Below are 27,650 nucleotides of genomic sequence, written 5' to 3'. Positions count from 1 at the left end.
TCAAATTAAATAATTTATGCATGGGTTTCTATTTATACAATGAGTTATTTCCATAAAAACTGTAAGCTAAATATAGTCCTTCTGATGATTCAAGAATAAAAACAAGGCAACATTGAATGGACATTTTCACATTGTTTCTCCTGTGGTTTTGAAAGAGAGAGACAATTAAAATGACTGACAGATATCTCTATTTAAAACAACGACCTATACCTCCTGCCTTGACACCTTACAGTATAAGGAATGATATTTCTCATGGAAACCGAAGAGCTTCTACAACATCTGTTAAAATCCTGAATGATGCTTGAACTGTTTGGCTAGATAAAAAATAATTCTATACAATATATATGAACATTTTGTACAAAAAGCAGCAGTTATTAACATGCACTCATTTTCATTTGGACAAGAAACAGATCTTAAACACTAGCTGCACACCAGAACTAACACTGAAAAGACAAGATGTCAATCAATACAACAAACAGGGGCAAAAGTCTAATGTGTAACACAGACTGATGGTAAAACACTAAGTAAACACTTTTATTATTTAACCATATCTATATTTTCTCTGTCAATTCAGACCCTGTGGATGAGTCACTTCTTGTAAACAAACTGATTAAGCCTTATCAATGAATGGCTTATCAATACAATACAATCAAATGAATTGTGCTGTTATGTCCCTGTTGAAAAGATCAGCTTTGCTGGTCACTAGCATACTCTATGTTGTCTTTTGGATGCTGGTGCACTGATGCCCCTATCAGGCTTCTTAAAATGAAGATTCTGTCATCATTTAGTCACTCTCATCTAAACGATCCAGAAGTTCTATTCAAGACACTACCTGTATCTTATTTTGGATTTAAAGCTTTTGGAATAGTATTATTTTAGTATCACTGAGATACAAGTATATTTCTAATATAGTAGCTGAACTTTTGTAATTTATTTTATTTATTTATTTTGGTATATGTATGTAAAAATTATATATATATATATATATATATATATATATTATATATATATATATATATAAAAATTATATATATATATATATATATAATTTATTTATATTTTTTATTATATTTTATATTTTATATATTAGTAACTTTGTTAAATTATTTAATTTGTTATTATTTATTTTAAATTGTTAATGCTATCTATCTATCTATCTATCTATCTATATAACACTATATATATTTATCTTTATTTATATTTCTCTCTCTCTATATATATATATATATATATATATATATATATACGTATATGTATATAATAACAAAATGTTTTAAAAGCTATTTTGATTTTATATATATATAATTTAAGTAATGTTAATGAGTTTTTGTCATCTGTATGTACAATTATAGTTATTTATATATCATTTTGAAATATAATTTATATATTTATAAACGATATTTAAAAATTATATATAATTTACTGTAATTTTACACAAACATACACCCCAAAAATAAATAAAATAACAAAAAATGACAAAAACACAATAACATTACTAAAATTATATATATATATATATATATATATATATATAGCATTAATATTTTAAAATGGATTTTAATTCGTAAAAATTTTAGTAATGTTATTGAGTTTTTTTTCATTTTTTGTTGTTTTTAAATATATCTATCTATCTATCTATCTATCTATCTATCTATCTATCTATCTATCTATATATATATGTTTGTGTAAAATTATAGTAATATATATATATATATATATATATATATATATTATATATATATATATATATATATATAGTATTAATATTTTGAATTAGCTTTTAATTTGTGACAATTTTAGTAATTTTATTGAGTTTGTGTCATTTGATTCGTTTTCATTTTTAACATATCTATTTAAATTTAATTCATTTTTATTTCAGTTTTAGTTATTTTAGGATATCAAGTTTAGTATACTGAGTTTATCAAAGTAAATGAAAATGTGAAAATGGACAGTACTTGAAATAAGTTTATGTTTTTGTTATGTAATTCAGTTAACATTTACCTTATTTCAAGTAACAAAAATGGCTTTTGTTAAGTTAACTATAACAACTCTGTTTTGGCCCCCATTAACTTTCACTGTACAAAAACAGAGGAAAAATTCATAAAATAAAAGAATTTTATATGAAACGACATGAGGGTGGAACAAAATGATGACAGACTTGTAATTTTTTGACAATGCTCTTAACCAACAGCTTTCCCTTGGTAAACCACAGAGACCAGCACAAATCAGCATAAACCAGCAGGTCTTTTCAGTAGGGCTCTGTGTCGTTGTTTTTTTGTGCCGTTCTCCTAATATCCTCCCAAACAAACACACACTCATGATGGCAAACAGTGCATCATTATTATCCCTGCTCTGAGTGAGGACATGCATGTTAACATCCACAAACATACAAAAAAAACTGTATGTTCTTTCAGAATGAGTCCATGGCTATGAGGCATGACAAGATGCTGATGGCAGGACTCCATCAGACCCCCTCATGTCCCGTTCGACCCCTCCACGGGCAGCAGCTGGGTGGTGTTAGACATTTCGGATGGATGTGTGCAGAGGGTTTGGCTGTTTTCTTGCAGAGGCCACATTTCCTGCCACGTAAAGGAAGGCAGATGAGCCGGGTGGCTGCTGATGAGGGGTCTCCGCTGTCTGTAGTTGGACCACACCTGCAGCAGTGTCTCTTTGAAGGGCCGCGTGGTCAGCGTGTACAAGATGGGGTTGAGAGCGCTGTTGATCGGCAGAATGAAGATGACGACCCAGGAGCTGATGGTTCCTAAAGAGGGTTCATATGAGTAGAGTAATGGGAAGAAAATTATGCATTGATGGTTGATATCCTATGTCATTTTTTGCTGATTGCTTTTCTTTGAAAAATCATTTTTTCAACTGCCCATTAATTATCTCTAGAAATATCATCATTCAAACAGTGGATGGGAACAAATAGTACAATCTTTCAGTGAAGTGTCCTAGAAAATATAGCTTGGGTTCAGCAATCATAATGAAGGACAGTGTCATTTTCCCAGCCATTGTTGGATATTATGCGGCTGGAAAGAGCATTCAATGGGTCTCATTCACTAAGCACGAGTAGACATGGATTTGTGTGTGAAATCTGTGTATGAATGTTTTCACAAACAAATCATGATTCAGATCCCACAAACCTATTCTAAATGTACAAAAATGTGAATAATTCACACAGTTACTAGAGAAAAGTTGCTAATGTTTTTGAATATACTTTGAAAGCACAGCTCATCCCAAAAATACAATTATGTCATTGTTTATACTCAACTTGTTCAAAACCTGTCTGACTTTCTTTCTTGAGTGACACACAAAAGGTGATTTTTTTTTAGAAAGAAAAGCTCCATAAAAGTAGCCCACATGACTTGTGCACTATAATCTAGCCCTAGTCTTCTAAAGCCAAGTCAGATTTTTTCAATGAATGAAGTTTGCAAAATCTGACTAGATCCGGTTCTAGAAGGTAGCTGCTCACTGGAGGGAAAGATCATCAGTAAATGACAACCTTTGGAGTTTCTCACTTGGAATATAGCCATCGGAACTGCAGTTTTATGATGCTTTTGAAGCTTAAAAGCTCTAGCCCTCATTCATTGCAATTATATGCAAACAAATGATAGGTACATTACTAAAAACGTCTCTTTTTGTGTTCCACTGAAGAAAGAAATGCATACAGGTCTGTAACAACATGAGCGAGAGAACTGACTGTACAGTAGATAATTAGAGTATTTTATTTTTTCTTGCTATATTTAGAAGTAAAACTTTAGCATGTTTTTCATATTGTATTCACATTTAGATTCCTTTCACCATTTCACTGCTTACAGACACTGAAAAAAAAAGAGAATGATGAATTACTGTAGCTGATAAAAATACTGCTTCATGCAGCCCAATATCAGACTCATCCTTGAAGAAACCGATGGCCCTGAAGACTTTAAATGGCCCGTGATGCACTTACCAGGGATTTCGACCTCCATCAGGGAAAGAATCTTGAGTATGAAAATGGGGATCCAGCAGAGCGAATCGGTGATGACAATGGAGAAGAAGCGTTTGGCAATGGTCAGCTCTTTCTTAATGTGGTTGGTGTATTTGGTCGTCTGGGTTCCTGTTCTCTGGATATTGTAAAACATGCTTCCATAAGACAATACGATGATGAGGAAGGCAACCAGATTGAGACCTATTTGGAAACAGGATATGTTTTTGACATGATATATAACAGCGAAAAGCATTCATCAATGTAAAGGATGACCTCAATACAAAACATAAGCAGCACAACAGCACACTTTAAACACCTTTCAGGTCAAGAAAGATTAAGTTATTGTTGAGATGACTGGTCTCGCTGGAAACCACCACATTTTTTCAGTGCTCTCTTAATAACGCCAGTGACCTTAGTCCTCTTTTCCAATCTAAACTTAGACCTCTAGCTGTGACCTCTATCACACAAACAAATAGAGCACTCACAGAGAGAACAATTTCTTAACCAGGAACAAAAGTGTGCAAAATAACGCTTACTGCTGTAAGAACAGGAAAGCTAGCAAACAAAAGTATACTTTAGAAGGGAGAATTATAATGTCTCAAATGTCTTAAAAAAATTTAACAGAGTGCAACATTGACCAACCACTTTTTCAGCTGTCTCTATATATTTTTTCTATTGATTTTCTCCATAGGTAATCAAAACCTATATAAACCAAACCAATCAGCTCTGAGATGAATGGCAACATTACTGAAAGAAATTCATATAAGATAAAAGGTACATAAAATATAGTGTTTTTTTAATTCTGTTCTGTTCTATTCAGCTTTCTATTCATCAAACAATCCTGAAAAATGTATAAAAAAAATAAGCAGCATAACTGTTTTCAACACTGATAATAAAATGTTTCTTGAGCACTAATTTAGAATATTAGAATGATTTCTGAAAGATGATGCTACACTGAAGACTGAGTAATGGCTGATGAAAATTCAGCTTTGCCATCACATTTTACTATATATTTAATAGATTTAACATTTGCAGCCTTGGTGAGCATAAGAATACATTTTTCCATTAAAAAAATGTATTTATTTCAAAATATTCATATATCAGACTATAACATAAAAGACAATTGACGGTTTATGAGAACAGTTTTGAAATGTTAAAATGACTCAGTAAACGCATATACCATTACCTCAGAGCTTATGGTATTAAGCGGATGTACTGTTGCGTCGGTACGCGCGGCGGTATTACTCATTTTGGTTGTCTACCATCGGATTTTTAAGGCCAGAACCCGACTGTTGTGCACATCATCTAATAGAACATCTTTTGAACACAATTAAAGGATTCTCACATACCCAGAAAGATCACAATGGAGTAGATCTGTGCTCCGAGAGTCTCTGGCTGCTCAGAATGCAAAGGGAAACACACGCCATTGGTTCCATAGAAGTTTCTGAAAACCCCTTTACAGACGAGAGGCAGGAAAGCAATAACAAAGCCCAAGATCCAGATGACCACCAAAATGGTAACAGTACGTCTACGGCCAGGGGTCAGGTATCGGAACGGGTAGACGATACAGATGTATTTCTCCAGGGTGAGGTAGGTGAGGAGCAGAACTGACACCTCGGTTGAGAGCATGGCTAGAGATCCAATCACTTGACAGGGTACACTATCCATCCAGGCCTGAGCGTGACGATTATACTCGCCCCGAAACTTCAGGTCATATGCGCCTATCATGAAGAGGTAGACACCCATCAGACCATCTGCACCTGTTTAGCAGAGAAAGAGCTTGTAAGCTGGATAAATGTAGAGTTAAGCACATCATTTTTATAAGTTACATGTGATAAATATGTGATAGTTATTTTAAATACAGCTTTAAATAGATAGCACTGTTTTAATGTAAGTTTGAGTTTAGTTGAATGATCTCTTACACTGTATAATTTCTTAAAACTAACCATATGTTCAACCCTAACTTAAGGTCCTTGCACAATGAGTCCGAAATTTTCGTATGCGTTTTTTCGTTATCTGTTATCCTTTCCTATCAAAATGCTTGCTACGGATGTGAAAACACAGAAAACTTAACCTGGTTTGAATTTTTTTTATAACAGACGAAAGTCTCGGAAGCAGTGTTTAAACGTGATTGACACAACATGAGGTCGTATTTATTTTTTAACGTGCGAAAATTTTAGATGATAATTTCGGACTCAGTGTGCAAAGACCTTTACTCTAACTGCTGTGCTTAATAAATGAGAGTATACTGATTTTACATACAATTTTTGAGATATATTACTTGCATTCCTGAAGTTGTTAGAACTTCCAAAATGTAGAAAACTTAAAAAAAAAAATTCAGCCTTATTTAAGTATTTTTGCTGCACAGTTTTCTTCAACTGAAGCACTATGTATAATAAAAACTCTTGATGAAAACTGACAGCAGGCTGAAAATCAAAAAGCCTTTATTACCAGTCTGCCACTTTCCACATCTGACCCATTTCCCCCCTCCAGGTGCCCTAAAATTGAGAGCATTTCTCACCCACTGACTTTTAACCGAAAAAATTTACCCATGACTGACACAGCCACAGACAACAACATTGAGCAATTTAGGCATGATCAGCTACTGGGTAATTGTGGAGCATTTAACACATGGCATAAGACTCAGCATGAGCTGATCATGCCCGAGGCAGATGGTGGGTCATAATGATATCCAAAGTGTTACAAACATACAGTTTACAGGAACAGCTCAGTGGGGTAAGTTGTATTGAAGTTTCCCAAGAAAATGTTTTTATAGATCCATTTAATGTTATAGCAAAAAATTATACACATGTGCTATAAAGAACATTTTAGGATATTAAGTAAAGATCATGTTCCATGAAGATATTTTGTAAATTTCCTACAGTAAATACAGTATATCGAAACTTAATTTTGATTAGTAATATGCATTGCAACGAACTTCTTTTGGACAAAGGTGATTTTCTCAATATTTTGATGTTTTAAACCCTCAGATTCCAGATTTTCAAATAGTTGTATGTCTGCCAAATATTGTCTGATCCTAACAAACCATACATTAATGGAAAGCTTATTTATTCTATGATGCATAAATAATATAACACACTTTACCTCACCTATTTTTTATTCTTATTCATAAACAACTCCTTGGTTACCTTATAATTCTTGTATATCTTATATTTTTTATTATTTTTTATATGAAACTCCTTGGTTACCTTATAATTGAGTAACAAAAGGGCCATTTGGCATTCCTGAAGGCACAGAATTGCTGATATCGATCAAGGCCTGTAGGCCAACATGTTTATACATCGGGGGTCTGCTAATTGTCACACCTTTTGCACAGTGGGTGAAGCTGTAGTCTGCTGATTGGTCAGTTTGAATGTCTCACATTTGGGTTTCAGTCACATGGTCAAGGAAGGGATAAAAGAAGACTGTAAATGTTGCTCTGTCTCTTTCTCTTTGCTGACTCTTTCCTTTGCTGGAGCTCTCTTCTCAGGGCTCTGCCCTCTGCTCTCTCTCCCTCTTTTTTCCTCCCTCTCTCCATCTTCCCCTCTCTCTTTCTTTCTCAGGTAATATTTTACATACATGTTAGGTACAATTAACTACATGTTTTACTACCCTTCATCTATTTTGTAACCAATTCAAGTGTAAGCATAACAAAATATTGTTATTAAACCATTTCAATTATTAATTATGTGTTAACTAATCTTGATTCAATATTAACTTTGAAGTGCTACCTATTGCAATACAATATAATCACTTAATAGCAACGCTCTCCCACATATTTAGCTATTGTAACTGCGCTTATTTCCGTCGTTGGTATAAGTGGCAGTGGGTGGTAACAGACTAGAAATGTAGAGTTTTATACCATCGTGCTGATAACGTTTCTTTAGTCCTTCGGCAATCCTACAGCCTGAACCACTGTAGGGAAACCACCCTTACAGATGGTGCCGAAACCCGGGATCCCTTGCAGTGAGTTTTCTGAGATTTACTTTGGTTGGTCATCAGAATGAGGATTTTTTCATAGTTGATCTTATGAATGGATTAAAGCCAGCCTTCTGACTGCGGACTGGGTAAGTATGTTTTTTATTGTCCATTTTGTATGATATAGTAATTAGAAGGTTTTAAGAAGCTTCAATAGTCCCATTACTGTACAATCCGACAACATTCAGATTATCTCCTCAGGGATGGAAGGGAAAATCTCTAAAGCAAGTGAGGCATTGTTTGCTTTATGGAGCAAAAAACTTGAGCCTACCTTGTGCAAACTTAAGAAAGAATATATTGATACTAGATGTTCTGATGATGAAATGTTCAGTTGGTGGGACATAACTGGTAAACATCAAAAGAAATCAAAACATGGTGAAATAACTGAGGCTTTAAACTTCATAAGCTGTACTCGGCTACGTGATTTGATGTATATTGATTCATCAAGTATAGATGCTAATTGTAAAGAACTGCATTCTAAAAATGCAGAAATACAAAAGTCAGAGGCAATGATTCAGAATCTTCAATCACAGCTAGATAAATTACTAGCTGAACAGTTAGCTCTAAGTGAAAAATGTAAAAATCACAAGGGCACCATTGCAGATCTTAAGGCTAAGCTAATTGAACAAGAGTTCATGTCTCCCAAAACACTCAACAGTGATGGGGCTAAAAAGCATGTTCACTTCTTGGAAGAGGTGACTTCCTGTGATGATTCTAGAACTTTTAGTTCAGAGGAAGCCATGTGTCACTGCTCAAAAAAGTGTGCCGATTTCAGTTCTTAAGATGATGCAGCACCGTAATAGCGCAGAGTCGTGGACCAGAACGCATGGTGTAAAGAAAGCATTAGAGAGTCATAAAAATCCTCAAACTTCAGGAGAACACAGCAAACAACCCTGTGGCAAAGATAGCAGGTTTTGTAATTCCTGTCACAAAATAGGCCATACAGAGGAAAAATGCTGGTCACTGGGTAGGGGTAGACCTCCACCTTATTTTCAGAAAGATAGGAAACCACTTTCTAAAGGCAGATATCAATGCTCATTTGCAAGTAGTACTCTTAGTGAGTTGACTGCATTGTTCATGCAAGGCCTCCAGCTACTGACTTCACTTGCTAGTGGGTTAGCAGCTTAATAGCAGATAGTTTAATATGTAAACATCCAAATGTCAATTATCCTGTTTGTATTTTCAAATTTTGTTATTGTGCTAAACACATTGTGTGCATAAAGCACATTATAGTTGTTTGTATAACTACATGTGTACAAAGACTAGTTGAGTTTATTCTTTTAAAATACATGACTGCTTTACTGTAAGTGTGTGAAACACTTAGGTTTAAGGTTGTAGATGCTATGCTCTCGAGCCTCATCGTGATCACCCAAAAAGATACAGAAAATATCGTCAATGTGTTCAGCTCCAACCCTAATCAAACACACCTGAAGCAACTAATTAAGGTCTTCAGGCTCACTTAAAAATTAAAGGCAGGTGTGTTTGATTTGGGTTGAAGCTAAACATTGCAGGACAGTCGATCGCCAGGAGCAGGGTTGGGCACCCCTGGAGTTTAACATTGGTCTTCAGTCAAATTGGAATAACTGTAATACTGGAATTGTATAGCAATTTCAAGTTGAATGTGTGTCTATTCTGAGGTTGTTTGTCTCCTGAGTGGTACACTCTGCTATTTTCCATATAGCTGCAGTTAAGCCATGTACAGGAGCCTAGAATTGCCATGGGGCCACAGTGTGATTCACAATTGTCTTAACAATGAAAATGCTTTCCTCACAACAGGATCCAATACCTCTGAACTTTGCATTTCATCATGCCCCTTAACAAAAAACATTGGTATGGAAGCATTTTGAGCCAGATCACACCGCATACTCACATTCTCAGGCTGGCTCCCTGTTACTACAGGACTAAATTTGCATCACAATTGTAAAACTTCCTTGTCTTTGTTTGGAGCATGATTACACTTACACATAGCCACAGCTAAATACAGACACACAGATAACACCATTTGATCTTCACACACAGGATCAAATCTGTCTGATACTGCCTCAAAAATGTATGCAAAAAATGTTTTTAAGTCTATACATCCAGACTGTATTATAATTGTAGATTTCATCCCATTATCATTTGTTTTGTTTTCTTTGGGTTTACCTAATCACTTAGTTTGTTCCTCAAGTTTGAGATGTAAATTAGTATTTCTCATTCTTCCCTAAGTACAAACATTTTCATTGATATGTCATGTAATTAATTTGATTTCTGTTTCTTTGTATGTTGTCCATTTCAGTTGCAACAATGATTGTTTTTGAACATTTTAATTTCTGTATTTGGTCACACTGAATATTTGCTGATACTCTTACTGATGAAGGGAGCTGTTAAAATCAATAATTTTTGATTTTATTATAATGCAATTTATTTTATTGTTTCCAAAAACAGTGTAAGAGCTTTCCAGATCATCTTTTGTTCTCACCTTGACCATCGCTTTAAGTACATCAATTTAAGGGCCTTTTGCCAGAGACAAATTCAATCTGACCACATCAAATGTCTGACCAATGCTAAATGCCATGTTATTTTTTGCTTCTGTTTGTTGTGCCATATGATCTTTTTACATCATACTGCATAAGTTCACATCCCGTGTCCTGCTTCAGAAAGAGGAACACTGGGGTTCTACCCCACTTCAGTGCCTGCTCTTGTGGAGGTGTGAAGTATTCGATGGACGATTTGCATATCTATGAAGGGTGCAACACCATCTGAGGAAGATCTCAGGGCTGAAAGGAGAACAAAGACTGACCAGCTGCAACTGCAACACGTATAGACCAGAAGTCTGAAGATGAAATCTGCACACAACAGAAATCATATTTCTATGGACTGTGTCACCTTTTGCCTCTTTAGGTGTGGCCAACGGTGCCAAGGGGGGAACTGTAGTGTAGTAATTTATGGTTGAATTATGTTTTCCTGTCCCAAACTATCTTGAGTAACAAAAGGGCCATTTGGCATTCCTGAAGGCACAGAATTGCTGATATCGATCAAGGCCTGTAGGCCAACATGTTTATACATCGGGGGTCTGCTAATTGTCACACCTTTTGCACAGTGGGTGAAGCTGTAGTCTGCTGATTGGTCAGTTTGAATGTCTCACATTTGGGTTTCAGTCACATGGTCAAGGAAGGGATAAAAGAAGACTGTAAATGTTGCTCTGTTTTTCTTTCTCTTTGCTGACTCTTTCCTTTGCTGGAGCTCTCTTCTCAGGGCTCTGCCCTCTGCCCTCTCTCCCTCTTTTTTCTCCCTCTCTCCATCTTCCCCTCTCTCTTTCTTTCTCAGGTAATATTTTACATAAATGTTAGGTACAATTAACTACATGTTTTACTACCCTTCATCCTATTTTGTAACCAATTCAAGTGTAAGCATAACAAAATATTGTTATTAAACCATTTCAATTATTAATTATGTGCTAACTAATCTTGATTCAATATTAACTTTGAAGTGCTACCTATTGCAATACAATATAATCACTTAATAGCAACGCTCTCTCCCACATATTTAGCTATTGTAACTGCGCTTATTTCCGTCGTTGGTATAAGTGGCAGTGGGTGGTAACAGACTAGAAATGTACAGTTTTATACCATCGTGCTGATAACGTTTCTTTAGTCCTTCGGCAATCCTACAGCCTGAACCACTGTAGGGAAACCACCCTTACATTAGTTTGTGAAATAATTTAGATTTAAATGTTGTAGGGAACTGTAAATGTTACTACATCTAAGTGTGACATCTACACTTCAAAGTGGACACTCTGAGCCATTGATTTCCATGTATTCTGAATGAGCTTCCACTCATTTGAATCGCTCCCGGCAGCGCTCTCTGGAGCATACAGATGCCCAGTGCACAACTTTGATTTCCCCCTTATTCAGCCCATATCAAAGAACAGAAATCAAAGGACTGCTTTTCATTTCATAGGTTGCTGCTTCCTTTGGGAGCAGGCTAAAGTGTGTACAATATGAATTAGGAAAAGTGTTAAAGAAACATCATTTTCAGTGTGCAGCGATGGTCAGTTTACAGGAAGCGCACCGTATGGGTGAATTTCACACAATAAAATGTGAAACATGTGGCGGCACTTCAGTCAAGAGTGAACACTGTCAGGTAAACGCAGGCTCTGAATGCTTTTGGCCAGCTATGAGCTGCCTTTAGGCTATCAGTCTGTTTCTCTAGAAGGCACCATTGACTTACTGATCTAGGACAGCCTCCATAACTGCAATGTTTTTTTTTTTTTTCATCTTATTGAAAAGCTTGAATTTCCAGTTAAATGCACACAAAGCATTTTTAAATATATTCACGACAGGCTAAATAATATTTTGAACAATGCTAGAGGTAAAGAAAAAAACAACAACAAAGACTGCATAGAAAGTTGCATGAGACTAATTATGTGTGAAATTGCTTTTGCCACAAGGAGATGATGAGCAGCACATTGCGATCTTCAACACAGCATATAGCTCTCCCGAAATGCATTCTTAGTAACGCTTTAAAATGCCTACAGATTCAAAATATCATCTTACAGCATAAAGAGATGATGCACATGGCATGGAGCTTGTTTTCGGAGCGAATGTAGGACCGCATGCAGATCACAAAGATGTTGCCGAAACATGTCGTTGCTGAGACAACCCAGACGAAGACACGCAGCACGATGTTGGCCAAAAGGTCCTCAAAAGAAGAGATGCCATCAGTATTGGGCTTGCAGCTGCGGACGTGAGGTGCATAGCCACAATACTGAAACTTTTTGAAGTAGCTAAAAAGGAGAAAGAAGCACATAAGACAAAAATAATCAGATCATCATTTTGGTCGTGGCATGACATGTCTATGGACACAAAGATTGATTAGTTTATGCTTAAATCTATCTATCTATCTATCTATCTATCTATCTATCTATCTGATAAAAAAATACAATAATATTCAATAAATTTAATAAATAATAATTTCAACAGTAATAGAAACTTACAATAAGGTCTCATGTGTTAACATTAACTAATGCATTAACTAACTTGTATTACTAAATTTTGAGATTAATATTAAGATTAATAAATCCTCTACACTACACAAATAAATTTGTATACACAATTTATAAAGTCTTTACTGTTCTGTCAATTATGATATTTCAAGCAATGCAACATAAGGACGAGATGTCAGCAGCGGTCTGACGTTTTGCATTCAATCAATGATTTTGGCTTTAGCACAACAACAAATAAATAATAATCACTGAATCGTACACAACATGTAAAATCATTCTTATTTTCTAAAAGTAAATGAGTCTATAGCTATCATTTAATTAGCCATCCAATAATTAGTATCTTTCAATCTTTGCTAAAGAAACAAAATTGTAACAATCTTGAAACTCGTGTATTATTTCACTGCTTCAACTCCCTGTCTAACTGAACACATGAGAGCTGCTGTGTTTTGCTGTCACTCAACCTGTCCTTACTCAGAAAGGTGTTTATAAATGGGAAGACAAAAGGAAAGAGGAGAGAATCACACTGAACAGAACTGATATAGTTCCAGAATTTCACAGTCAACAAAAAAGCACACTCTCAGTCTCTATCTGAGAGGAAACATTGCAAATTACTTGCAAGATTCATTGAGTGTTCTCATTTTTCATAGTGTAAATTATATACCGCAAGATATGTAAAGCAGAAAGACACAATATTGGGTCTTCAAGTTTCTGAAAAGATTGAAAAGGGAATTGTAAACACACCAATTTTTTTTTTCATGTTTTCAGGCAAATCACTCCCAATTACTATACCAGGTCATGGAAAATGATTGCCATGAATAATTAATAGAATACAAAATATTATAATCAATATTTGGAATGAGAACTAAAGAGTTTGTCTTTATCTTTTTTTTTAATCCAGAGTGAAAACTTTACAAAACGTCCACATATGGTCTGCTGTCATTTGTTTAATGTTTTAAAGTACAAATTATTATGCTCAGCTGTCAGGCAATTCAAGCAGAATATCTCAAACATCAATCTCAACACTTCATTATTCAATATTAAAAACGATCATTCTCAATGGTGACGACTTCAGAAAATCGAGTTTTGAATTCAATTTCAGAAACTGAGCAAGCAGAAGCGTTTTAAAAAGCAGCACTCACATGTGAGTCAGGTTCTTGAGAGGTTCAAACATCTTTCTGTGAATGTTCCCAATTTCGATTCCCTCAATGCTCCTGTGACACAAAAAGCTTTCTCTCAGGGGTTGCTCTTTAGAAAACCACCATCATTAGCATTTCAGTATTCACTTTACAATGCTTTAGCCCTCTTTTCCCTTTTCCTTCTCTTACAAATATGCAGTTTTGTGCCCAAGATGCTCTCTGGAAGTCTTTGAAGTATGACCTAAAAGCAGATTGTTTTTCTTCTGTTGAGTAGTGGGGAAGACAGTGTTCACGGCGTGAAGTTTGGGTAGGACCATTGTGCTGCGCTGAAAGGGGCCTCGTAAACAGCACATTACTAAAATTGCAAGCTATTTCTGTGGTGTCTCATGTGAATGTGTTCTTTTTTTTTTTTTTAACCAGAGAGGTATAAAAGAGGGAGTGGGCTTGTGTGTGTCTTAGTTTATTCACAATATTCACTGTGGAAAGTTTACAAAATGGATAACAACATCTCAAACATACTTCTTACTTATTCCACTATTTCAGCTTCATAAAATTATAAAAAAGACTTACAGGGACTTTAACTTATGCAGCTTGTCAAAGAGGTCCACACGCAGGTCCGTGATAGGGTTATATGAAATATTCCTGCAGACAAATAGGAGGCAAGAGTGAATTGATTGGAAATATATCTCTAATGTCAAAGTTATAATGTATGATATGAGCAGAGACACTTTGTCTGCAAAGGCATATAAAAATGTTTAGATAAGAACATAACTGACAGTATAGAAATCAATGAACACATTTTGTGAAATGTAATATGAAATATTGTGCAAAACACTGAGTTAACACTCAGGTTAAACTAAAGGTGTCTCTTCATGTTTGATGACAAAACTATACACAAAACTATACAAAATATGCTTCTTTACTGTATTATTGTATTTATTATTTCTGAAATGATGAGGAAAAATAATAAATCATTTTAAAAAACTGAAATTTCAGCATCATTGCTCCAGTCTTCACTGTCACATTATCCTTCAGAAATCATTCTCATATGCTGCTTTGAAGCTCAAGACACAAATATGATTAATATCAATTTTGAAAACAGTAGTGTAAACTGCATGAGATTTTCATTACTTTGGTTTCGTAAATAGTATGTTAATAATCATACAAACAACAACTATGGTAACACTTTACAATACGGGTGCATTAATATGCATCAATTCATTCCTTAACTAATGCACAGATAATCATGAGTTAATGCATGACTCATGAAGAACTAAACCATTCTTTAATGATAACTACATCAGCAGCTAATAAAAAGTCGTTTTTAATCTGATTATCTGTGCATTAGTTAATAATGAATTAATGCTTATTAGTGCACCTGTATAGTAAAGTGTTACCAAAACTAAAGTTTGATTATTAACAGTGTTATTCTATAAGCCTTTAATCTGGAAAAGAACTGTTACATGAATTCATATTGGACTAAAAATAAATCACAATTTTGCAGAACCCCACCACATGCCCCCTGCAATTCAGCCATTAGAAGCAATTTGGGGTTGTTTGTATTGTGCATCTAAATGGAAGACTCACAGCTGAAGCAGGTCTCCAAGACTGACGAAAAGATCAGGAGGGATTGCTTCGATTCTGTTACTGGACAAATCCCTGTGGAGAGAGAAAATATTCATGCCTTTTGCCTTTCAAATAGCATTTGTTGACAGTAGTTATGAACAAGGCAGTCTGATGCCAAACTCTTTGATGACTGACGTCCCGTAACGGGTCGAGCAGAGTGGGAGTAAGCCCAAACCAGACTTTGAAATTGATAAGGAAATCCATGCAAGGAGGATTTATTTAATTGTATTTTTATTTACTTATTTATTTTTTGCTTAGCTTCTCAAAAATAGAACAGAAATGGGTCACGACTAAACTCCAGAGAACACTTTTTGGTGATTATTTTGGCAAACATTTACAATGGAATGGAATGTCTGAGAACTTACAGCTCGCCCAGTTTACGAAGCAGAGAGAAAGCCTGCTTGTGGATGTAACTAATGCGGTTCCGCTGGAGGACCCTACAAATAAAATAAAAAATAAAATAAAATAAATAACATTTATCAAAACATTAACATTTACATCGGACAAAAACATGACGAATGGGATGTGCAGGAAACACCCAGGGGTGTAAAAAGTACTTAAAATTATACTTACATGAAAATAAATATTTAAATGGGTACAAGTAGAAAAACTTTAAATTGTATAAAAATTGTAAAAGTATAAAAAAAGTAGAGATAACCTAGAGAAAATAAAACAAGAGAGGAAAAAAGTGAAATAAACTGCATAAAATGATTGCAGGACAGATATAAAAATGTTTGGTTAAAGGTAGAAAAACAAAACAAAACAAAAAGGCACAGGTCAAAAACATCTACTGTATATAGTGCATATAACAATTAAAATGCAGCACAGTGAAACACAAAAAATACAGCCCTTATAGGGATACTCCATCCTTTACACCCTCATGTTGTCTAGATGCATGACTTTCATCCTTCAAATAAACAAAATGAAAGATTTATGGTAAAAATAATTTACACAATTAAATAAATTTTCATCACTGATTTTATTTGTACTCGATCTTTCAGCCAATACACAGACAGCATCTAAATATGCTTCCTCAGATTTGATGGCAAACTTCTAAAGCCAGAAATTTCCCTGATTAAAGTTATAACTGAAGATGAAACGCACATGCAAACACAAACATCATTGGTTCTTGCACGTCATGCACATGCATTTGAGCTTATGTTTACCATATTTAATGTGTGCAAGTCGGAAGAAAATAAAATGCAAAAATATAATGAGAACTTTTCATGGAGTAACAAGTATGTTTTTTTTTTGTTCGCTTTTTTGCTTCAGAAATATAAACAAGTAAAAGTAGTCAGTTTAAATTGCACCAGTAAAATACCCCAAATAATACTAAAATACAGTAATCAGATAAAATTACTCAAGTATTTGACACCTCTGGAAATACGTAGTTGTACACAACAATGTCAGTGATGATTAGTACAAAAACAAAAACCAATTTAGAAGGTAAATGAGATCTGACCTCTAATCAACAGAGTCACTCTTGCATATAATCAATGAAATGATAATACTGTAATTAGAGTAATATAGCATTATATTCATAATTGAAGTCCAAACACACTGCTATTCTGCTTAATATGTAAAAATAAGTTTCAAAATGAACAAAAGAAGATAAGTCTATTGCTCTGAAATCTGCACAACATTGATTAAAAATGAAAAGCGAGAACTGGGGAGAGGAAAATGCTTTCCCTAAAAATACGTTTGACCTAATTTTTGGTGTTTTTGGCAAGAAGGACCTCAACTATGAATATTAAGAGTGGGGGACAACTGCATGGCTAAAAGCTCCCTTTAAATATAAGTATGTGAGGATATAATTATATTATGATTTATTTTATATTATGATAAATTATATGATAATAATAAAAAAAAACTTTTCATCTGGCATATTTCTAATCATCGGTGGGGGAAAGGAAAGAACAGAGAAACCAAGAAAAAATGTTGAGCATTGGATTGAAAATATTTTTACAGTTAGCTTTTAACATTTACATATATTCAATCCATAATTCATCTCCAGATACTTTAGCCCTAACATATGTAGATGGATTGTGGATGAAATATATGTAAATGTCTGTGAATGTTAGATTTGGCTGGGTCTGCGCCATTACTATTACCCCCCTCCCACCCCCCGATGATCATAAATATTACAGATGAGTGAAAAAGTTATGTGAATAAAAGAGATGAAAACTGAATATTGATTAAGCAAAATAAATAAAAGGGCTCCCTGTTTACTTATTTCAGAACATAGTCATAATAAGCATTTTGTGCAACAATTTTCAGGCTTTTTTTTTTTTTTTTTTTTTTTACATTTTGCCAATATTTTTAGTACATTTTAAACACTGATTCACTAATTCTATTCAGTATTTTGGAAGAAAATAAAATGGAATTTTACCCCAAATGGAATTTGATGACCCATTGCACCCTATTTTTTTAAATACTGGAATGCATTCGCAATGCACATTAGGGTCATCTGATAGTTCAATGCACAATGGGAAGAAGAGGAAGAGAGTTCTGAGCAGCTGTTACAGAAGGGTGGGAATACTCACAGGACTGTTAACATGTTACAGGACCTGAAGGTCACATTTCCCACAGTCTCCATCTTATTTCCCTCAACGTCTCTGCAAACAGAAAAAAAAAAAAATTGGGTGTATTGAAAATGTAGTTGGAAAAGAAAAAGACAAATCACTTCTACTTATCGATTAACATCAGCTTAGAAGGCAAAATGTAAATATACATTTATTTAGATTTTGTTTTGTTAATGTATACTTTAAAGTGCCTTCTAAAAGGTCCAATCATGGAAATAAAATAATAACTAAGAAAATAAATAATAGTGTTTTTATCATGACAATGTTGTATTCAAACCTACAGCCAATTTAATCGTGGCATTTCCAGGCAAATGTCATCAAGCTTCGTGAGAGCATTGTTCAACAACACTCTGAAACACATAAGCAAAAGCTTTATAAGACAATGTAGCAGTGCAGCACATTTTGAAAACCTAAATAAATAAATAAGTAAATAAAAATACAAAATTGTTTAGAGAAGAGCTCCTATGCATTTGTTAAAATATAAGATTTACACCAAAACATTAACAGGCTGAAACTTACAGAAGCACAAGGGAGCGCAAACCAGAGAAGGTCAAAGAGGAGATGTGATGAATATTGTTGTTCTCCAGAATCTTCAGGACCAAAAAATAAAAAATAAAAAATAAGAAGCTCATTAAAAAACTCTGAAGCTTCACAAACTGAAGTGCTTTGGCCAATATTTGTTCAGGGGACACTAATTTATGCATAAGGGTTATGAACCATAATTCAATGGCATTCAATTAGATGTGTGATGGAAGTTCAATCACTCGTGTGTCTCTCGAGCAGATCCTCAGTGACTGCAAATGTAATGACTGCTAAAGAAAACACTTCTGATATCACAAAGAAATAACATCAGTTTTGCGCAGACTATGCGATCAGTATTCAGCAGAAGTTTTATTGATTGACATGTGTCACTGCAGATATCTGAAATAATTTATAAACATTTATAAAGCAAATGGGAGATTGACAAGAAACACTTACAGCCATTCTAGTTTGTGCAAATCCTGGAACACATTGGGAAGTAGGGTGGTGATTCGATTATAACTGAGATACCTGAGAAAATAAGACATTACAGCCATCTGAGAGTAGCCAAAAGCATTTTAAAGAAAAAACAAAAACAACAACAACAACAACAAAAACCTAATAAGCAAACTAAAACATCTAACATTCACTGCGAGCCCATTCGTCACTCTCAGCAAATAAGGCTGATTAAAGTTTTACCATATTTGAAGGGACAATAGAAATATCTGCTGACTCACAGTCTTGTCAGATTGTAAAGGCCTCTGAAAGCATGTGGGTGCACTGCTTTAATTCGGTTGTGCTGGAGATACCTGAAATAAGTTACAGGAAGCATTAAAGAGCAGTAAAAGAGAGAGAAATAAAACAAAATGTTAATGTATAATTATGTTCCGAAAGAGCATTAAAAACAGTGCTGCTCTTGCTTTTTATACAAGCCTATTTAGAAATGGGCCTTAGGTAGCACTTATTTATTTACAGTAGGTCACACTTTATTTTTAGGTCAAATTCTCGCTATTAATAAACCATTAACTAAACCTCAATAAACTCACAATTTCCTGCTTATTAATATTGGTAAGGTAGTTAATACGTTTAGGTATTGGTTAGGATTAGGGATGTAGAATATGTGCTTTATAAGTACTAATAAACAGCCAATATTTTAATAATATACATGCCAATAAGCAACTAATTAATATAGAGAACTGGTCCCTGATAAAAGTAAAAGTGTTACCTTTATTATAGTTATTTAAAAATATCAAAGATTTAAAAGAAAAAAACGTAAAAAATGTAATATTGTGAAATATTATTACAATTGTAATAACTTAAGTCACTTCAAATAATTACATTTTAATAAATGTAATTTATTCCTGTGATAAAAAGCTGAATTTTCAAGAGCCATTACTCCAGTCTTCAGTGTCACATAATCTTTCAGAAATCATTTTAATATGCTGATTTGCATCTCTAGAAACATTCCTTGTTATTATCAGTTTTAATGAAAACAGTTGTGTTGCTTAACATATTTGTGGAAACCGTGATAAAAATAAATCAGGATTCTTTAGCGAATAGAAAGTTTAAAGAGCATTATTTATTTTATATTTATATTCATTTGTGACTTTACAAAAATATAATCACATAGATTAGTAGTGTATAATCCTATAGACTCATGTTGAAAAAGGGAATAGTGTCATATTTCGGGACTATTGTGACCAGACTGTCGTATAAACTTGAAGTGCTCAAGCTTTTGACAAAGCAAATACCTTAGCAACTATATAACAAAGCACTAAAAAGTACTTAGAACACTTAGAGCAACAATATAGCAACAACCCAGCATCACAGCACTGAAATCTGCATCAAAAAGAAAGAAAGAAAGATAGATAGATAGAGATAAAGGGCACTATTTACATTTTAGGTGTTAAAATTTAACTGACTAGCCTGATCTTCTATTGACTAGTCATTCTCGCCTCATCTAAACCTCACTTCACTGCCAACAATGTTTTTGTAGCCTTTTCATATTGATATCCAACAGCTCTGTCATTAAACCAAAAAAAATCCATGCACTGTGGTCTCTATTCCCACATCAATTTTATTTTTTTTTTTTCCATTGCTCAGATTAAGTTTGTTTGTACAATGAAGCCTCCATCTGTCACTAGATCAAGAATGGTGTTTGAGCGAAGACAAAAATATGGGGCTGATTCTGTTTGAGTCAGCTGCACTCCTGAATGTGAAACCAGATCACAACGAATGAGCATGACAGATTAAGACATGCAAACACATTTTGAAAAATTCTAAAGCTGGAGAAAGAAAAACATTGAGCCCTTTTTGTCAGGTTAAAAAAAAAGAACGCTCTCAAGATCTTCAGTTCTTGAGTGTGTTTGGCTCAGTTCCTGTGGAGAGCACTGAATGTTTTATTCCACAGGGATTGTTTAATCTCTCTCAACATCTCTATTTCGCACACTTCTCACTAGGATGGTACAGTGAGGACAAGCAAACAACATTTTGTGAACATCTGTGGTAATGCCAATACGACATTCATAGCATTACAACATCCATATACAGTCCAATGACAAGGAGGAGATAAACCTAGTGAAGCAGAGAGGCTCTTACAGCTTTTGAAGGCTCTGATACTTCAAGAACATGTCAGCATTTAGCTTTCTAAGCCGGTTCCTCTGTAGGGACCTGCAATATGAACAAAAGAGACATTACCAAAGTGTTTTTTGAATACATAACAAAATCTGGTCTGCTTCATTTTTCGATATACTCTATATTCAGGAGGAAACACAGGAATAGAATACATGGGACATATTTGACTTTATGAAAAACCTAAAGTTATGTTTCACCTTATAAAGAGGGGCTGTTTAAAAGCAATGCTTTTCATGAGAACTTAGAGGGAAGACACGCAGCATGTCTACTTGAAATCAGAGAGTGACAATGCATTTAATAGACCTTGCCACATTCTCCGCATTACTGAAAGGTAGATGTGAATTTCACTGTGGCATACTAATGAACAGCGGAAAACCAAACAGAGCCGCAATACAGGAAATTGTGACTTAATTAAGAAGCAGCTTCAGCTGATACATAAATATGCATTTCAAATCCACATTTTAAACTGCTAGAAAGGTTTATATCAGCCAGCTATTGTGTGAACAATATAGATTTTCCCAAGGCATTGAACAAAAATGAGAATGAAGCTTCACAGTTAAGTTGTGTGGAGAATAATGTTGGAACAATTACATTTTAATGCAATTATCTCAGTTTTTAATGCTCCAAAATCACACTCAGAGTTAATTAAGACTCAAAATCGAATACTTCAGACTTGTCTTCTGATGCAACCTTCTCTTGTTTTCTAAAGCACATGTACAACTCTTTGGAGACAAAAATGTTTATTCAGTCACTCTCAGAAAAAGGTTGCTACTGGGGTGGTATCCTTAGATACAAAACTACATATTTGTACCTTATTTACCCCCAAATGGGACATGTTACCTTAAAGGTACATATATTAGTACTTTAAAAGTACAGTTAGGTCCATATTTATTTGTACACTGACAACATTTTCATAATTTTGGTTCTGTATCCCACTAGAATAGAAATAAAATGAAACAATCACTATGAAATTGAAGCAGAGGCTTTAAGCTTTAATTCAAGGGGTAGAACATAGGAATATAACATAGGAATGCTAGGAATTACAACAATTTTTATACACAGTCCCCCATTTTCAGGGGCTCAAATGTCATTGGACAAATAAATACAATAATAAATAAAATGTTTATTTTTAATATTGTGTTGAGATATCTTTGCAGTCACTTCAGTTATTGTTTGTTTGTGGGTCTGTCTTTAGTTTTGTCTACAGCAAGTGAAATGCATGCTCGACCGGATAGAAATCAGGAGACTGACTTGGCCATTGTAGAATATTCCACTTTTTTACCTTCAAAAATTTCTGCGTTGCTTTTGCTGCCTATGTTTTGGGTCATTGTCCGCTTGTACTATGAAGCGCCATCCAATCAACTTTACTACAGTTGGCTGACTCTGGGCAGAGAGTGTATCCTTATACACTTCAGAATTCATCTGGCTGCTTCTGTCCTGTGATGTCATCACTACACACCAGTGACCCAGTGCCACTGGAAGCCATGCATGCTCATGCCATCACACTGCTCCACCATGTTTCACAGATGATGTTGTATGCTTTGGATCATGAGCTGTTCCAACCCTTCTCCATACTTTTTCTTCCCGTCATTTTGGTACAGGTTGATCTTAATTTCAGCCTTTCAAAGAATACTTTTCCAAAAGTGGAAAAGTGGCTGTTTTAGATGTTTTTTTGGTAAAGTCTAATCTGGCCTTGTGGTGAACCCTCTATTAAGCTATTTGCTTTCTATAGTCTTCTCTTGATTGTAGACTTCGACTGGGCATACCTACCTCCTAGAAAGTGTTCTTCACTTGGCTGGATGTTGTGAAAGGGTTTTTCTTTACCATGGAGAGGATCCACCGATCATCCACCACTGTTGTCCTCCGTGAGTGTCCAGGGGTCTCATTTATAAATGTTGCGTACGCACAAAATAGGCATAGAAACATGCGTACGCAATTTTCCATGCACATATCGTGATTTATAAAAAATAAACTTGCCGTTAATATGAACGCACCGTACGAACATTCTAGACCATGCGTACAAACTATTTTTCCTGGAGTGAGAAAAGTAATTAAGTAAACAGCCATTTTAAACTCTGTTTTCATGTTGATATACACATTTACATTTAATACTCCACTCACATTAATGGAGATAAACACTGAAATTAAATAATTTTACAAAAAACATAATTACATAATTTTATTAACAATAGGCCAAATAATTTTCCTGTGGTAGCCTATGTTGACAGCGAGGAGTGCTATAGGTGCACAATAATTCATCTTTAAACTAAACTACAGATTACATGAGAAAAGAAATGAGAAATATTTTAGCGAGAACAATGATCAATGATGCCCACTTACTTCGATATTATGGGGGACACTGCTGGATTCAGTGGTCGAACGGTCCATTGTCCAGTATAGGACCAATGATAATAGCTTACTGTACAACAGCAGCTGCACGGAGGTGTTGATGTCATGTGAAGGCATCTCAATGACATAACGAAAAATACCACTATATTTGAAGGAAATAGCTAGGAGAAAACGGTAAGATTTGCACGTTTCCTTTTTTAAAATAGGCTACTTTGTCAGTGACGAGCCGAATCAGACAATTGTATTTACACTGCAATAAATATGGGCCTATCTGTTTCCACTAAAAATAGGTAAAAGATGTTCATCAGCAAAACTGCATACATTTAATTGATTCGAATTGTTTAAAACAATTGAAATACTACTATTTGGACAGTGTAAAAGAATGAGATCAACTCTATTCTAAAATATATCTGAGAACAACTTTAAACCATTTTGTTTTTACGGATATTTTCATATATTTGTTATAAAACATAACAAGGATACTGGATTATTTTTAGCAATAAAAAAATTAATTTTTTTTGGCACAAATGGCATTATAGTCCCCATCTCATATTTCCTTAATGTCTCTGTGTTAAACATAGGTTATGCATAGTAAAACAAGGCATTGTAAGCTCCATATATGGTGATTTCGAGGAGGAGATGAGGTGGAGATGCACGTACGCACAATCTTCCCCTGACTGGGGTTTATAAAATTTTTGCGCAAGTTCTGGCGTACGCATGGTGTTTTAAATCTGAAAACCTTTGTGCATACACAAAATCTAGCTTTTGGGCCTATGCACACTTTTAAGATGAAATCTACGGAGAGTTTTATAAATGAGACCCCAGGCCTTTTTATGTTGCTGCGCTCACCAATGCATATTTTTTCTAAGAATGTACCAAACTGTTGATTTGACCGCTCCGAATGTTCCTGCTATCTCTCGGATGGATTTGTTTTGTTTTTGAAGCCTAACAGTTGTCTGTTTCACTTTTATGGAGACATCCTTTGACCGCATGATGTGGGTTCACAGCAACAGCTTCCAAATACAAATGGCACACTCGGAATCAACTCCAGACCTTCTACCTGCTTAATTGATGTAGAAATAACGACATAATAGCCCACACAATGACAGATTTTGGCGAGTGTACATTTTCAACATTTAGAGTAAAGCAAACTTTTCAGTTTGCCACAGGCCCTTGGCATCTCATGCAAATCCGAGGAGTCACACAAACTCAACAAACTGCAGGCACACTCCACACACAAGCCATGAAACTCACATCATGGTGACATTAATGGATACTGTGGGAACGTCTTTAAAGTGAGCACCGTCACAGTCAAGCTCCAGGTCCCTGCACTGGCACTCAGCTGGGACGGTCCCAAGCACTGCGTGACAGAAAGGGTAAGATAAAATGGGAGACAAACCAGACAACATTTTAGATATACAACTTGGTGTTCAAAAAGTATTTTTGCATTACAGTTAGATCTGTGGTAATACTTAATATGTGAACAGTCATCCTGAACTAATAAGCACCAAAGTATTTCTGCAAAGTGGTCAGATTGGGTTCAGGATAAGTTCCACTAAGATTTCCTAATTAGAATCATTTGAGCTTTCAAGAGAAATCAAATCTTTAAAGGGCAAGTGTATAATTCAATGTTAAATGCTTTCTCTAAGCTTAAGCCATTGGTAGGTTCATTACTCCAAAAACTCCAACCAATAGCATGAATTTGAGGCGGGACTATCTGTTTGGTCAAACAATGGCAGACAGGGGAGTTTTTAAAAAAAAATTTTTTATTTAATTACATTTTTTAATTAATTAACAAAGTCATATTACAAATACTTGAGAACAACAGGAATGTAACAAAATATATACAAGTATATATATATATATATATATATATATATATATATATATATATATATATATATATATATATATATATATATATATATATATTTACAATGAAATTTCCCCAATATAAAAAAAAATAGGATTTACTATAAACTGTAATTTTTTGTCATTCATACATACTGTGAGCAGATTATTCAAAATAAGAAATGGCGGATTTTGAATTAAAAGTGTATTTAAGTGAAAACTGAAAAGGAATTTGTGTAATCTAATGGTGTCAGCAGTTGGATAGTTCAGTACAGTCTGCCAGACAGAAATAAGCCACAGGAGATACACCAACTCTTTATCGCAGTTAAACAGAGCAAACGGTTGCCCTCAAATCCAGGGAAAGTAAAGGCCCCCGACAGACCATCTGTGGCCCAAAACATTGTTCTAACAGAGTCTTATCTGTATTAAAATTGGGGAAGGATTTGAAAGCTCAAATACAGAACAAAAGATGCAGGGAAGCGACAGCAAGAAAAAGAAATTGAACTCTGGTATTCACCAGGGTGGCCCATGGTGACTAATTTGGGGAGAAGAGGAGAGAAGAGATGCAGGCAAAGCAGAGATGGTGCTATAATAAAGCTCATGCTCTCTTCAGACCAATCAGCTTTTGCATTCAGAGCTAAATTTGCTGGTAATGAGGGGATGAATACAGCAAAGTCATCACTGCCAACATGGGCTGGATTTTAATTGGTCATTCAGGCCGTTTTAGTGCGGCTTGCATCGTTATGCTTGTAGTTCATTAATTAACAATGGTCCATGTGCTTGGGTTCATGTAGGGCATGTTTCCATCACATCGACTATAATTGAACCCTTAAGCCGTTTAGTTATGTAAATGACCTAAGCTCATTGGAGAACAATATTAGTGAATGAAAATTATTTCTGACCAGTGAAGTATAAATTGTTGTAAGCTCATTTCCACCACACTTCGATAAGTCATAATGACATAAAAAGTCATAATTATGACATAAAAGTCAAAATTACAATGTACTAACAATCATGCAATAAAAAGTCATTACTATGAGATAAAAATTTAACATAAAGATCTGAATTATTGGATAAAGTCATAAACATAATTATTATTCTGAATCAGTCTCTTGTCATAATCACGACTTAATGTTATAATTTAGACTCACAATATCTCTCTCACGCCTTTTTTTTTACTTTATTGCGTTTTTTTTATGTAATGAGTTTGAGTTTGGGCATGATTTTCTTTTCTTTTTTGGCAGAAATGTGCTTTCATATAAGTTCATGCTGAAACCAGGAATGCTTAAAAGGTAGAATAATTCAAATGATAACAACCAAACATTTTTACATTGCATATACAATGCCAACATATTATTAGTTAATGTTCATTAGAAAAAATTAGTTTTGGTTCTCATATTTTCATATGTGGCACACAAAGTTATCTAGATATATGTGAATAAATGTAATTTTAACATAAAAATAAATGGTTAACAAAAACAATAGTTTAAGAACACTTTTCAAGCAAAATATTTTACAAAAAGACGTTTGATTTATTTTAAATTATACAACAATACACATTTAATGTTCTATTTTATTTAAAAGGATAAATACAAATATATGGTTCATAATTAAAACAAAATGAGTACTTGGACACTTTTTTGTTGTAAAACGTGAGTGGATCATGTTCATAATGTAATGAACTCCAGCTGTGGGTCCTCTGCTAGGACACCTGTGTGAACTTGAGAGGAACTGATTGACATCCATTAAAAATCACCTTGAGATCAGCTGGTTAAAAGTCACACTAGAAATGTTTTGTTCAGTGTCATGTTTGTTTATTGGACAGTGACTCTGCAATATCACACTGCCCCCCCCCCCCCACCTCCACCTCCAGGCTCTATCTGAACATGTATCTGTGATCGATACTACCTATCACCTCCAACAGTAAACCATATAATCCTCAAGATATGAGCTGTCTAAGAATTATGAGCAGTTGCCCTAATATTATTTCATTTCCTGCCCAAGATTTGAAATGAAATGAT

General features: G+C 34.6%; 1 protein-coding gene across 1 annotated transcript in view; it reads right to left on the bottom strand.

The window, feature by feature from the left end:
* Positions 1-2,101: 2,101 nt before the first annotated feature.
* The window catches only part of LOC109048965 (relaxin receptor 1-like), a 48,211-nt gene continuing 22,662 nt past the window's right edge, over positions 2,102-27,650 (bottom strand). Inside the window, exons 5-19 of the mRNA XM_042738162.1 lie at positions 25,033-25,138; positions 21,394-21,465; positions 19,533-19,604; positions 19,255-19,326; positions 18,796-18,867; positions 18,558-18,626; positions 18,238-18,309; positions 16,060-16,131; positions 15,656-15,727; positions 14,639-14,710; positions 14,072-14,143; positions 12,484-12,713; positions 5,317-5,727; positions 3,950-4,168; positions 2,102-2,761 (exon numbers count right to left, since the gene is read on the bottom strand). Of these exons, the coding sequence (XP_042594096.1) occupies positions 2,475-2,761; positions 3,950-4,168; positions 5,317-5,727; positions 12,484-12,713; positions 14,072-14,143; positions 14,639-14,710; positions 15,656-15,727; positions 16,060-16,131; positions 18,238-18,309; positions 18,558-18,626; positions 18,796-18,867; positions 19,255-19,326; positions 19,533-19,604; positions 21,394-21,465; positions 25,033-25,138 (1,970 nt within the window). The 3' untranslated portion in view covers positions 2,102-2,474. The remainder of the gene's footprint in view (positions 2,762-3,949; positions 4,169-5,316; positions 5,728-12,483; positions 12,714-14,071; positions 14,144-14,638; positions 14,711-15,655; positions 15,728-16,059; positions 16,132-18,237; positions 18,310-18,557; positions 18,627-18,795; positions 18,868-19,254; positions 19,327-19,532; positions 19,605-21,393; positions 21,466-25,032; positions 25,139-27,650) is intronic.

This window comes from Cyprinus carpio, chromosome B14 (genome assembly GCF_018340385.1).
Source record: "Cyprinus carpio isolate SPL01 chromosome B14, ASM1834038v1, whole genome shotgun sequence".
NCBI lineage: Eukaryota > Metazoa > Chordata > Actinopteri > Cypriniformes > Cyprinidae > Cyprinus > Cyprinus carpio.
The sequence above is the reverse complement of the archived record's forward strand: the minus strand, read 5'-3'. Positions and strand labels throughout refer to the sequence as shown.